At 40.8% G+C, this 13,303-nt stretch overlaps 1 protein-coding gene across 1 annotated transcript in view; it reads right to left on the bottom strand.

The window, feature by feature from the left end:
• The window catches only part of TRPM1 (transient receptor potential cation channel subfamily M member 1), a gene marked incomplete at its 5' end in the record, with an annotated part of 87,857 nt that overhangs the window by 12,333 nt on the left and 62,221 nt on the right, over positions 1 to 13,303 (bottom strand). Inside the window, 4 exons of the mRNA XM_059714911.1 lie at positions 4,243 to 4,375; positions 5,688 to 5,890; positions 8,868 to 9,012; positions 9,910 to 9,930. Coding sequence (XP_059570894.1) covers positions 4,243 to 4,375; positions 5,688 to 5,890; positions 8,868 to 9,012; positions 9,910 to 9,930 — 502 coding nt within the window. The remainder of the gene's footprint in view (positions 1 to 4,242; positions 4,376 to 5,687; positions 5,891 to 8,867; positions 9,013 to 9,909; positions 9,931 to 13,303) is intronic.

The raw sequence follows: 13,303 nt of genomic DNA, 5'->3' as shown, positions 1-13,303 counted from the left end.
AACCTTAAGGGGCACGTCCACATGTCTGTGGATGTTTGGTTCCCTGGGGAAAAGCAGCAGCGGCACACCTGGTCCCCAGGGAACAATATGCCACGTGCACTTTGGTGCACGGCAAGTTGCTGGTGGAGTGGGGAGGCTTATCTGGGGTCTAGGGGCCTCCTCGGGCTGCAGCCACAGTGATCCTGCCAGGGAGAGTCTGGCCAGCAGCAACAGTGTGGCTCTGGGTGGCTGGGCTCTGCTATTCAGCAGCGCATGCTGCCTGAGCATGTGCTGCTCCGTTTTTTTCCCCCGCAGCTTTTTTGACCCCATGGATATCCAAGGGTAAAAAAAAGAACTGCAGGAAAAAAGGAGCAATGCATGTTTGGGCAGCGTGCCCTTGCAGCGCAGAGAACACTGGACTGGGCAGGCAGCGCACTCTTGCAGCGCCACGTACCACACAACCGCGCTCGTCTGGACGTGCCCAAGGTATGTGACTGCTTCAAGCTAGTACTAACACTGATCAACATTTGAGCAACTCAAAATGCAATGTGTAGCAAGGCCCTACTAACTCCATTACATTTGATTATAATGTTTTTCTCTTAGGAAGTATTTTAAAATTTCACCCAGTGATACCAACACAGCATGCTTTGTGTATATTCAAAATGCTGTAAGGAATACATTGTGAAAAGTTAATTGAATAAAAGCAATGAGATTCAGTTGCTATGATTTCTAGCATCACCAATAATTTGCTTTTAATGTGTTTGGAGGGCCCTGGGATAATCATGAAAATGATTGTGAATCCTCAACATCTTAATGCCATTTGTTCTTCCAATAAAAATGGATATTGGAAACACATTATTTGCTATTTGACATTCTGTAGTCTTCTATTTACATTTTTTCAGTTATCCAGTCATGAGGGAGGAAAAATACCAGTAACTAATCCCACAGAATAATCAATTTAAAAAAATTTATATAAAAACGTATCCATAGGTTGAGTCTATTCATATATACTGAGAAAGGTCTTATGAATAAATTTGTATAGATTGTTCCCAAACAATATATGAACAAAAAGGGGGACTTTATAACAAGTAATAGTATCTTTATCCATCTGTGGATAATATATAATTTAATACGTAATACCAATATATAAAGGATAATATATCATTTAAAGGATTTGCATTTTCTGTTTATTCATGTTCTTTCTTTGTATTATATTAGATGAAGATGTAATCTGTCTCCACTCCGGCGCTCAAAAGTGAGCTCTGGGAAGAATGTATTATTATTAAATTTCTTTCCATGTGTGCCAATCACCTCAGCCATTCTTTACTGAGAGACAGTCTATTAATTATATGGGAAGTGTTTTCTAATGACAAGGGGCAAATGTTGACTTAAAAAAGATCAAGATAGGACTAAAAAAAATCAAGGTAGGATAACAAACAGGTTTGGTTACTGCATGAAAGAGAATGCACTCCAGAATTTATTGAACTACTTTAGCTCTTAGTTCAACTGCAGAACAGATTTGCAGATGGCAGAATTATTATCTAGTCCAATTAAAAATCCATTTTTTCCATTTTCTCCATTTACCTACATTCTGATATAAATTATGGTACAGGAAGACTGCACATAAAAGCTATGGACCAGGATGTGATATGATCATATACCAGCAAATCAGCTGTGAAAATTAAATTAACATTTCTTTTGCTCTTGCACACAAAAGATGATGGAGCATCTAGAGCAAGAAGTCATGAGAAATATGCAGATCTGCTTTGTGCTCATGTATTATAGTGAATCAGTGAGGCTTACTGGCTGTTTCTGCTTTATTTATTGTCACAATAGCCACAGTTTTGAAAAACTGCCGGGGCATAAGCAATGCAGTAGATATCGTGTTCATGCACACACACAGACACATGCTGTTGTATCCACAGAGCAGATTTCATTTACTCTTCTACTCCCAGACTGCACATAGAGTACTGCATTATATTCAGGGCATCTCTCTATCTGGAAGGAATTCAGAGCAAAATATTTAAGTGGCTTGTTGTATGGATCTAGGCAGAAATGCTATAAGAAATGGAATATCAATCTTTAAAGTGTTGCTAAGTATTTGTTTGGAATTCAATTAACTAACACAGCTGTGATATTACAGTTATATCCTGCAATGTCATGGTCATATTGAATATTTGTCCATGCTAAATATCAATTATAGGTCAGCTAAAAGATGACTAAGGGAATTTGTGATATTCAGCTAAGGGCATAAAAACAATATGAAAAGAATTATTTAGGGTGGTTCTTGAGGTGAGGTATAATTAGGAATTAATGAAATGGAACTATACAAAGGAATATTTAAGAAAAGGATCATGCATCATTTTCATAATAGCAAGGTTTCTCGGAATGCTGAATAGCCATCCAAGGGAAGAATCATTTGACTTATTTACAATGGCCAGTAAACTGGGCAGAGCATTTGAAAACATGATCTAGGAAACAGATCTTCTCTGAGAGGATTTTTGCTTGGATGACCTAGTAACAGAAACCTATAATACTGTCACTGCTGCTATATACACAACATAATGATTTCCAACAGGGGTCGGCAACCCTTGGCACGTGTGCCGAGCATGGCATGTGAAGCCATTTTGCTCAGCATGCCATGGCCAGCCCTGACTCTGGGTAGCTGCTGCCAGCGACACAGCCTGGGCTGCTCCCTGCAGGACTTGCAGTGTCCCAGATGCCTGCTGGGAGCAGCCTGGGCTCCTGGCTGGCAGCAGCTACCCAGAGCCAGGGCTGGCTGCAGCTGGGAGGCTCCAAACAGCTGTGCCAGGCTCCAGCATCAGCTCCCTACCAGTGCGTGCACCTGCGCCTCGGAGCAGGCAGTGGGGGAGGGGCCCGAGGCAGCGCAGCTCCGGTCTCTCCCCCGCTCCTGGCACAGAGGTGATGGCAGGGTTCTGGAGCCCAGCGCAGCTGTTTGCAGCCAGCTTGGGCTCTGGGCAGCTGCAGCAAGCAGCGGGCAGGCTGCAAACAGCTGCGTTGGGCTCCACAGCTCCGGCATCAGTTCCATGCTGGCGGTGACTGCTCGGGCACCTCAGAGTGGGCTGCCCCGCTGTCTGCCCTGAGGTGTGCATGCAGTCACCGCCAGCATGGAGCTGATGCCAGAGCAGATGCCGCAGCTGTTTGCAGCTTGCCCGCTGCTTGCTGCAGCTGCCCAGAGTCCAGGCTGGCTACAAACAGCTGCGCCGGGCTCTGGAGCCCTGCCATCACCTCTGTGCCAGGAGCAGGGGAGAGACTGGGGCTGCGCTGCCTCAGGCCCCTCCCCCACCACCTGCTCCGATGGGTGGGTGTACGTGCTGGTAGGGAGCTGATGCCAGAGCCTGGAGCCTGGCACAGCTGTTAGCAGCCTCCCAGCTGCAGTCAGCCCCAGCTCTAGGTAGCTGCTGCCAGCTGAGAACCCTGGGCTGCTCCCAGCAGGAGCTGGGATGCTGCAAGCCCTGCTGGGAGCAGCCCGGGCTCCAGCAGCTACCCAGAGCCACGGTAGCTGCTGGCAGCCACAGAGCCTGGGCTGTGGGGCAGGGGCTTTGGGTGGGGGGTACGGGGCACAAGCAGGGCATCCTGCCATGTACCCCTTTCTCTCGTTTTGTTTTTCTGCCATGCCGGCACTCCGGCACCTTCTGAGGTAGGCATTGTGGTGTTTTTCAGCACTCCGGCCAAAAAACGTTGCCTACCCCAATTTACAAAATAACCTAATCCCAACATCTCAGTGAAGTACATGTAGGCATTATTCCTCCTTTTCAGGTGAGAAAGTTCATGTAGGGAGGTCCAATAACTTGCTCATGAAACCAGAGCGAATCCGCATCAGAGATGCTACTAGAATTTAGGAGTTCTTGAGCCACACACCAGGTGCAAGGAACATACTTCTCTTTTTCTCATCTTCTCTGTCATCTGACATCACCTTTTCTAGTATATGTGTGCACTCTTTTGGAAGCCTAACACAGAGCAGTTTGCTAAAACGGGTGGAGAGAGAGACTCAGCTTCACACAGAAATAATACATTAGCGAGACTTGTGGGTTAATCACTTGAAAGAAGAGCAAACAGAGTAGAGATCCCATAAGAAAGCCTACTCTTTCGAGAGACTTGCATGTTTAGACCTTTAAGGATGGTCTGGATAAACATGTCTCCAAGGCCACCAGGTTTTGTGGCCTGACTCACCCAGTGTTAATAAAAATAGGGGGAAAGTGAAAAGGATTTTAGTAAAAAGGATTTTTTTTAACTGGATACCTTTCAGATGTAACTCTGATACGTTCATCATTTGATGATTGTTGTTCATCCTCCTTTTCCTGAAAGTATTCCTCTACACACTGCTCCTCAAATTCATACAGCTTCTTCAGCTCTTCATCATTCAGAAACAATTCTGCATAAAAATTGTACAAAAACGTTCATTAATTTCCACCAAGATTCCTGAGAGTCTGAAGAAATTTCTAGCATTTTTAAAACCATTTTAGAGGACGGTTTGTTTGGGGTTTCTTTTGGGGTGGTGGTAGGGGGGAGTTGGAGTGTGTGTGCATGTCTGGTGGGAGAGGATTAGGGGTCACTGAAGATTCTGTCTCTGTGCCTAACAGCCTACTTTGTGAAAAGGTGATCAACACTTAGCTAAAATGACAATGGTCTTGTGGGCAATGTTATCTTATATAATGAATGATTATCTGATTTTTATGATGATCCAGTATAGCACTATATTTTCCCATTGGTCTCTGCACAGATTGTTAAAACTAGTGGAACATCTGCACACAGAACAAGGGTGGAATATAGTTTCTGTTGGATAAAATACCCAGGAAGTCTCAGCAAAACTGATTTTTCCTTAAGATTAATTTTCTTTTTACTTCTCCATCAAAATGGAATTCGCCTCAGTGTTTACATGCAACAGATAACCTGCTGTATCAGTTTGTTCCAATGATATTTTTTGAATAAGGATTTCAAAATGGCATTTATGTAAAAAAAAAAAAAAAAAAATCTGATAGAGAAATTAAAGCCCTTGAGAAAGCTTAATCTTGTATAGCACTTGACTCTCTGTATTTTCAGGCCATGTCACATCTACCATTCCTTTTCATCAAAGCTTATCAGGCAGAAATATAATTACATACAAAATGTGTTTCCCCATGAAGTGCAAAAATCAAGAGATAAAAATACTACACAATTCATGCAAACATCTGTTTGTTTTAATGAAGCAGAGTTTTTCTTTTTACTATTAACATGATGGTGATAGTGCTCAATAATTGGCAATTATTATCACTTTAATCTTCAAGGACTTTAGAGATATTAATTAATCGTCAGAGCACTCCTGTGAAGGGAGGTTTGATTAAACTTGGAGAAACTGAGGCAAGGATGTTGTACATGACAGTCACAGATGAAATTAGAAACCATAATCATTGTCTGTCTTTAATTTTTTTACTCCTTTCTTCCCATTGGGTAGCATCCATTAGAATTTCATAATATGAATTAAAGGGATAACAACACAATAGAGGTTACCATTTAAAAAAAAAAAAAAAGCTAAAGATTTGGGGACTTCTATAAATAAATTATTTTGCATGTATTGTCCCATACTGCCATCTTCTAATATACTTGATTGCCAAAGTGAATAAAATGAATGGTTATTAGCACTGGAAAAGTGTCTGCCTTGAAATGAAAACAAGAATGTTATGTAGAACAGACAGTTTTTTCCATACTCAATCCCCGGTCGCGCTCATCCTGATCCCCTTCCCTTTTCTTCTTACAGCGACAGCAGATGCGTTTGAGGATTATGTAGAGATGGCTGAGGATGATCATTGGTGGAGGGAGGACAGGCCTGTCATGGAACGTCATGATCAGCTGATATCGCTGGAACTTCCAAACTTGGTTGGATATGGATTTCACTTCAAAAAAGGTATTGCTGAAAAAAGGGTTATTGTTAGCTGTCTTTATTTCCATTAGGTCCTTCAGATCCTTTGCCATAACTCAGAATATTTTTAAAGATACAAAAAGAAAAAAATCTTAATTTAGAATAGTTTTCCTAGTGTATTAAAGCTACTTAGCAGTCGCTGAAAAGAAATGAACTCTGCAAAACATATGCAGTACATAACTGCTATTCTGAAGCATGCTTATAAATAAAGTATCTCTCATAACACGCCTCAGTGTTTGAAAATATGAAACCCATGAAAGGTATTCTGTATAAAACCCAGAAGCTACACATAGGTTTTTTTTTTAATATGCTGATCAGCTTGACCTAAATAGAAGACTTTTCAAAGCTCTCACAAGATGCCCTAAATTCAAACTTCATTCATACAAACTTCTGGCTTCAGAACTCAGTGCATAGCCTTTTAAAGAAAGCTGCTCTTAAAAATGAAGGTTTTTCATTTTCATCACCAAAGCAAGGCATGTATTATAAGAATTTAACTTGAAGGTCAGTAGATTTAGAGGTGTAGAATGGGGACTGCGTTAGATACAGAGACTAATAATAGCCTCCCCTATATTATACCAATTAAATGAGAGCAATCATGCTTCTCTTAGTGTTGGATTAACTTTTCAAGCTATTTTGGAGTGTCCTCAAATAGCACCACTTCTGATTATATAAACACTTCCTTTTCCACATTCTACCCACTTTTTCTTTTCTCATTTTCTGTGCTTTAAAATATTTACATGTGCTTTCATGAAATCACTTAAAACATGACTGCAAAAAAGCAGAATGTGGAGTCCATGAAGTTTTAGATTTGTCTGGCAGGGAAGAAGGGTGGTTATATTACCACTGAAACTGGTTTGACTCAATTCTATTGTCTCCACAGCAAGAGTTTTCCAATTGCATACCCCTATCTACCATGCTGGGAGGATAGGAGTTAACAAAATGACCTACTTCCTAAACTGCTGATTGTTTGGTCTCTTCCACCAATAATAGCTAGCATTGTATGTAACATTCTCCCCCCCCCCCCCCCCCCCAGCTATGTGTTTGGCATTTGAGTACTTTAAAATTCATGACCTTTTAAGCCACTAAGCAGTCTAACTACATATAGCAAATAAAAGACAGGGTTTGTAAGAAGCACAGTTCTGGGCATGACACCACCTATCTAAACCAGCCAGCACTTCAATGCTGTAGAGCTATGGCGCATCAACATGTAGTGACTAATGCATTCGTACCTCTGTTAGGATTGGTGCTTTGGGTGTGCCTGTCTAACAAGCCATCATTTCTAATGTTTTGTTTCTAAGTTCGGATGGGGGAAATACCTGCAGGCTGCCCTGAGCGTGCAGCAGTGTGGTCACACCTGCTCTGACTGTGTGGTGCATGCAGTTTGCTCTCTGAGCTCACTGATGTGTCAGCACATCTAATGCCAGAGCTTTGCACGTGCTATGGGTTCTGAGTTCATTAGCTGCTTGGTGTGGGCTATGGCTGGAACCCCTGTTTGCATGCAGCTCCAGAACCCAGAGGGTAAGCACCATCAACTGCTCTTTGCTCACCCCCCTGGGCTTTGGCACTGTGCAAAAAGAGTGGCTCCATTAAAGTTTGGGCTGAACAGGTGGTGAACTCAGAGAGCCGTTGTGCATATGCCACAGTCAAACAGGAGGCAGCAAAACTCCTTTGCTGCAATCCTGGCTCTGCCTGTGCCAGGCATCACCTTTTTCTTCTGAGGCATCATGAATTCACAGGGGGCCCCTTGCGTATTTTGCCATGTCCTCATAGCAAATGATGTGCCTGGGATGCAACTGTCCTATAAATCCATATATTGCTGCAGCTGCAATGAAGAGTGGCCCAAATGTTGCTTCAAGGCAGGGGAAAGTCAATCCCAATGTCCTAGGTTGGCAGAAGATGGTCTCCAAACAGCCTAACATTTAGCAGGGCAGCAAGTAACGAAATATATTTCAATATTTGGAGGTTTCAATTTTTTTAAGCAAATGCCATAATTTGTTTTCTGTTAAGCTGTATTCACTGGGTTGTCAACATGATGTATCGTAAATAGTCAAAGTCTGATTCCTGCATCGCTCAATCGAAGAGGTGGTGCAAAGAACATTATGTAAGGATCTGAAGTTAGTTTCAGCACCTTTCTATTTAAAAAACAAAGCATAGAACTGCAGAGTCCCAAAGCAGGCCAGTGGATCTGGGAACAGTGAGTGGACACCATACTCCCAACTTCCCAACATCTTCCTCTGCAAGTCCACTGAAATATTTGTTAATGTACAAAGAGTGCAGATGACTTCCTCTGTGACCTCTGTGCTCAGAAGCTCCCCACAAAGTAGAACTTCACCAGTTATTTTGTACTTGGAACATGCAGGAATAACCCTGCTGTTACATGGGCTAACGCAGGGGTGGGCAAAATGCAGTCCGGGGGCTGGATGCGGCCCGCCAGGCCATTGTATCCGGCCCATGATGCCCCTAAAAAATTTAGAAAATTAATATTAATCTGCCCTGGGCTGCCTGTCATGCAACCCTCAATGGCTTGCCAAAACTCAGTAAATAGCCCTCTGCCCAAAATAATTGCCTGCCCCTGGGCTACCAAGAGAACATAAGTACACAAAACTATTTTCTTCAGAAGAAGCCCTGATGCGTGTATGACACTACCAAAGAAAGCCAACCTGAGCTAGCCAAACTCTTTAACACACAGCATTGCTAGTACTGGTGAATCTGCAATAAGGTCTCTCTTATCATGTCTCACCTTGCAGACTGCCCTTCTACCAAAGGTATTAGTCAATCATATTCCCAGAACATTAGACTTTAGGGTACATGAGCAATTATACTAAGAGGATTCATCAACTTCTATCATTTTGCAAAACTAGTATAATTGGGCCCTGCTGCAAGGCTTTCATAGTCAAAATAATCTTCAGTAACAGGAAAACAAAGAGGTAAGTACATGATCATATGGTCATATAATTAATATACTTACTTGAAGACAGCGATCAGTAGATTTACCAGCAGAATGTTTGCTACCAAGAGGTAACAAGCCATGATAGCAGGAGTGAGCCAGGCCCCAGGTATGCAGGGAGGGAGGCGTTTACCATCCTCGTCATAAAGATTATCTCCACAAGGAGCTAAAGAGAGAACAGTAAGGACTTAAAATGTATCTGAGAGAGGCAAGCGAGTGTAGAGCGCGCTGAACGGAAAATCAGTTCTCAGACACTGCAGACCCTCCTCAACTATGGGGCTGGCTGAAATTCTCACTACATTGAATAAATCTTTTCCCCCTTGGGAAATTCTCCGTCTCTGAAGTCTACTATGAAAAAGGTCCTGAGCAGGATTTTCAGAAGTGACTACTAATTTAAGATGCTGCGGCTTTCTGGTTGCTCAACTAAATATGTCTAACAGGAGCCCATGACTTGATCCTTTAGTCACTTACTACCTGTTAAAACATTTAACTAAAAGGCACTAAAATCTTTTGGTAGATACCAGATCTAGCAACACATTTTTACAAGATTTAGTTTGCTGACACAGGCAAAAACAATTTATTTTAAAAGTGTTTCCAAAACTATGTTCAATCTTACTTGAAGATAATGTTTGAATGTGATCTGACTGGCCTGAAACACTTACTTAAACCTGGTTTTGGCAAGTCTTTATGTAGGCTGAATTGAAACCTAATTCTCAGATATGGGCTTGAAAAATTTTCAAGCAGACTTATATCTCAGGCTTGTATTTATCTGGACACAGAAAATCAAATGCATCTCAGCAACACACAGATTGCATGCTATAGTGGCAAACTAATACATGAACAAGAGCAACAATACTGGTTTAGGTGGCATTTTATATATTTGCATCTGTTTTTGAATACATTGCTCTTTTTTCTTGATGCTTGAAATGGGTTCAGTACAAAAAAAAAAGACTGATATCCGAATACTGGATTGGGTCTGTGACTAAAATGCCAATATTCACTGAAGAAAATAATTAATATATTGAACTAAAGAAGATAATCAGTTCTCCCCATAGAGACTTACGATTAATTTCCATGGCATAGACTTCACAGCAATCCAAAAGGAAAGGGGAGGAGAAAGGAGAAAAAGAAAACAACAGAATAATAGAAAGAAAGAAGACAGAAGATTGACAATATAGTGGCTGTTCTGCTGCCAAGAAAAGATAAGCAACTCAGATATCAGAACCATGGAGACATGTGCTTAGAAACAATGGCTTTATTAGAGCTTCAGTATGTACTGCAATTTCCTCTTCACTTTGTCTTCCTCAAATATGACATACGGAAGCAAATTCTTGTCAGTAAAAATAAATCACAGAATGCTGCTGGCAGATGATCATTTAAATACACAATATATTTTAGTCAAATAAACTCAACTAATGGTCACCCACAAACACACAAAGTTATGGCAAAGAAATGAATCTCCTAGCAATTATGGAAACAAACTTCCCCTTTTTCATGAAGCAGAATCCAGGCATTGCCTTTTCTGGCTATTTCTTTCCTTATTATCATTCTATGTTTGAGACAATCAGTAGCTATGCTACAGATGTGTTATTACAGCTTCTAATAGAATTAAAGTCTAATTGGATGATCACTATGGATCTGTGGTTGCCACTCAACTAGTGACTAAAAGCAAAATCATACTGATTAGTGGAACAGGAACACAGATGACCCTTGTTCTGCTAGGTGCTAAGTGATCCTAATTTTATGGTCAAGGGGATCCTCTATCTTAGAGTGATTTTCATCTTTAGGGTGAACTCCTTCATACTTCAGGTGAAATCTTGTCCCCAGTAAAGTCAATGGCAGAAGTCTCACTCAATTAATTTGGCTCAATTTTGTTTGGTTATGACAGAAGTAGGTAAAGAAATGCATTTTTCTGAATGATTGAGGTGGGAACTCAATACAATAATTTTCCATAAATCATTTACACATAAGGAACTTGACAAAATAGCGTAGACCCAACTTGAACTATCTACTAGGATCACAGCCAGGTGAACTGTTAAGGATAGTTGTGTGGTACACTTACAGACATGGGAAGATTACACTGATACTTACTAGGTGGATCTACATGTGCCCCTATGGTGCCGTTGTTACTGCACCATCATTTAGTACTTCCTTTTGGAAGTAATAGTAACAGTAACAGCCTGTACTGTACCATGCTGGCAGCGCATGGTTATTTTTAGCCCCTATGTTGCCATAGCAATGCGCTATACTGAGGGAGTGCATCACTACAGCAATGTAGCTGTGGCATCCTGGTTTTTGCCTGCTGGTGCTATGTCACCATAGTGCATTGGTACAGTGACATAACATCATGTGTAGATGATGAGAACAGAAGGATTTTTAGAAAGTAGGAGCCTATTAGCTTTTCTATATGAGAAAATCAGACCAGGAAGTTTAAACACATAGTTGTGCAGGTACAACTCTTTATAGACATTCTTCTTTTAGTATAAAATGTCCTTTTCCAGTTTAGCTTATGTCACTTTCAAAGCACTTTAGGAAAGCTTAAAACCACCACTCTTCTGAAATATAAGCCATCCATGTGGCAAACAATTAAGTATTCTGGTCTGACTGGAAAAACCTCAATATAAATAAACCCTCCATGAATTCCCATTTGTTAGGCAAATGGATTCCCAGAGTGCTGAGGTCGGAGCTGCGGTATCATTGAACAGAGCTGCTGCTGGCTACCTGAGCTCAGAATTGCTTATTTTCACTGATATGTGAGAAAACAGACATGTACATGAACACTACAGTTGGGCCTACCATCTTTGTTCAAGGCAAACAAAAATTTGTACATAGACTATGAACCAAATGGAACAGGAGGAATATCTTCAGCCTCTGCCTTGCTTATTTTCTTCCAACATGTACCCATATGAGTAGTCCCAAACTTTGTCAGACCACTTGGGAGCTTTGACGCCATATAAGATGGGATGTGGTTGACCCAATTATTTTTTAAGATTGACTTAATGTACTGTAAATTGCAGCAATGAAATGACCATTTATGGGGCAAAGGAAGATGTTGAGACAATGTTATAGTCTTCCTAAATAACAATGTAGCTTCATGACCAGATTATACTTAATAGCCTTGCTCACAAGCAGCAGAGAAATCTAACATCTAATGATATTTAGTGAAAACTGTCCTAAATATCAGATATTGTCACAGATGTAACATTTAATGGTCCTGAAGTCTGCTAGGGGTCCACAGTTCCTTCGATCCACCCATCTTGAGTTTTCCATTTACTACATTATCAATATGTACACAAACTGTGTTGAAATTACATTCTGCCTATTTTTCCAGATATGGTGCACAATATATAGTAAAGCCAAACCCATCTAATGAACCTGATTTCATATTCATGTAGATACATTTTATAAATATATTTCAAATATTAACATGAACTTACAAACATTACTGCATCCACATCCAGTATTTTTAATACATATTTTCAAAATAAATTACTAAATATTTCCCAGATATGAAAGACTATTTATGGCCTGAAGCTAATCAAAAACAACTTTGTTATTGGATTTATAAGATGTACAGGATCAAACTCGTAGGGACTCATAGACCCGAAACATTTCTGGAGCATATATTTATCACCTGGAAGGAATATGAATTAATTTACTGCATCTGCTAGGTGTTGGGAGAAGAAACATGTATAGTTTAATCTCCCATACAAGATGCTTATTTTATCCCTATTGGGACACCCAGTAGTAAAATGTCTGCCTGCCAGGATTTTAGTTATAGCCCTCTTTGCCGTTCAGGCTTTACAGTACAGTCAAAACAAAGTTCATTTTCTAAGCTAAATGTTTTTTCACCCTCAAATGCTCTCTGAAATGAATGCAAAAATAAAAAGGGTGAGAGGGTTCCTCTGTATGGACAGAGTAACTACTTTTCATAGTTGATTCTGCCTTGGGAAAGGGGAACAGAGATCTTGGCCAGCCCTATTTTCTAACACTATTTACTGCATATGAGGTTGTGTACTGCCAATGGATCAGAAGAATAATGTCCATGCTTTCAAATGTTAATGGAGATTTGGTTCAAAAGCTCCTAAGACACTTAACTCTAGGATATGCACAAGGTCTGTGTTTCAGTAATGAATGCTGAAGTCAATGGGGTTTAAGCATGTGCTTATGAACTTTTATGAATCACAGCCTGAACTGCTGTTGATGTACCAAGTCCACCAAAACAGTCCAAATGAGGAAGCAGAATGTCTCAAAGGTCATAATCCTACCCTCAAATGAAAGGAGAACATTTCAGACTGCAGCACTCACAACACAATCTGGGCCTAAATACAGGCTGACAGAAAGAAGGTTTCTACTAGTGCTTGGGTGGGAAAGAGAAAGTTATATTCATACCTCTGGGGTCTGCTGCTAAAAAAAGAGCAAAAGAAACAAAGAAACAAAAAATCCACACCAACACA

Source organism: Alligator mississippiensis, chromosome 11, assembly GCF_030867095.1.
Source record: "Alligator mississippiensis isolate rAllMis1 chromosome 11, rAllMis1, whole genome shotgun sequence".
In the NCBI taxonomy this organism is placed as follows: domain Eukaryota; kingdom Metazoa; phylum Chordata; order Crocodylia; family Alligatoridae; genus Alligator; species Alligator mississippiensis.
This window is presented reverse-complemented; position numbering and strand designations above follow the sequence as displayed.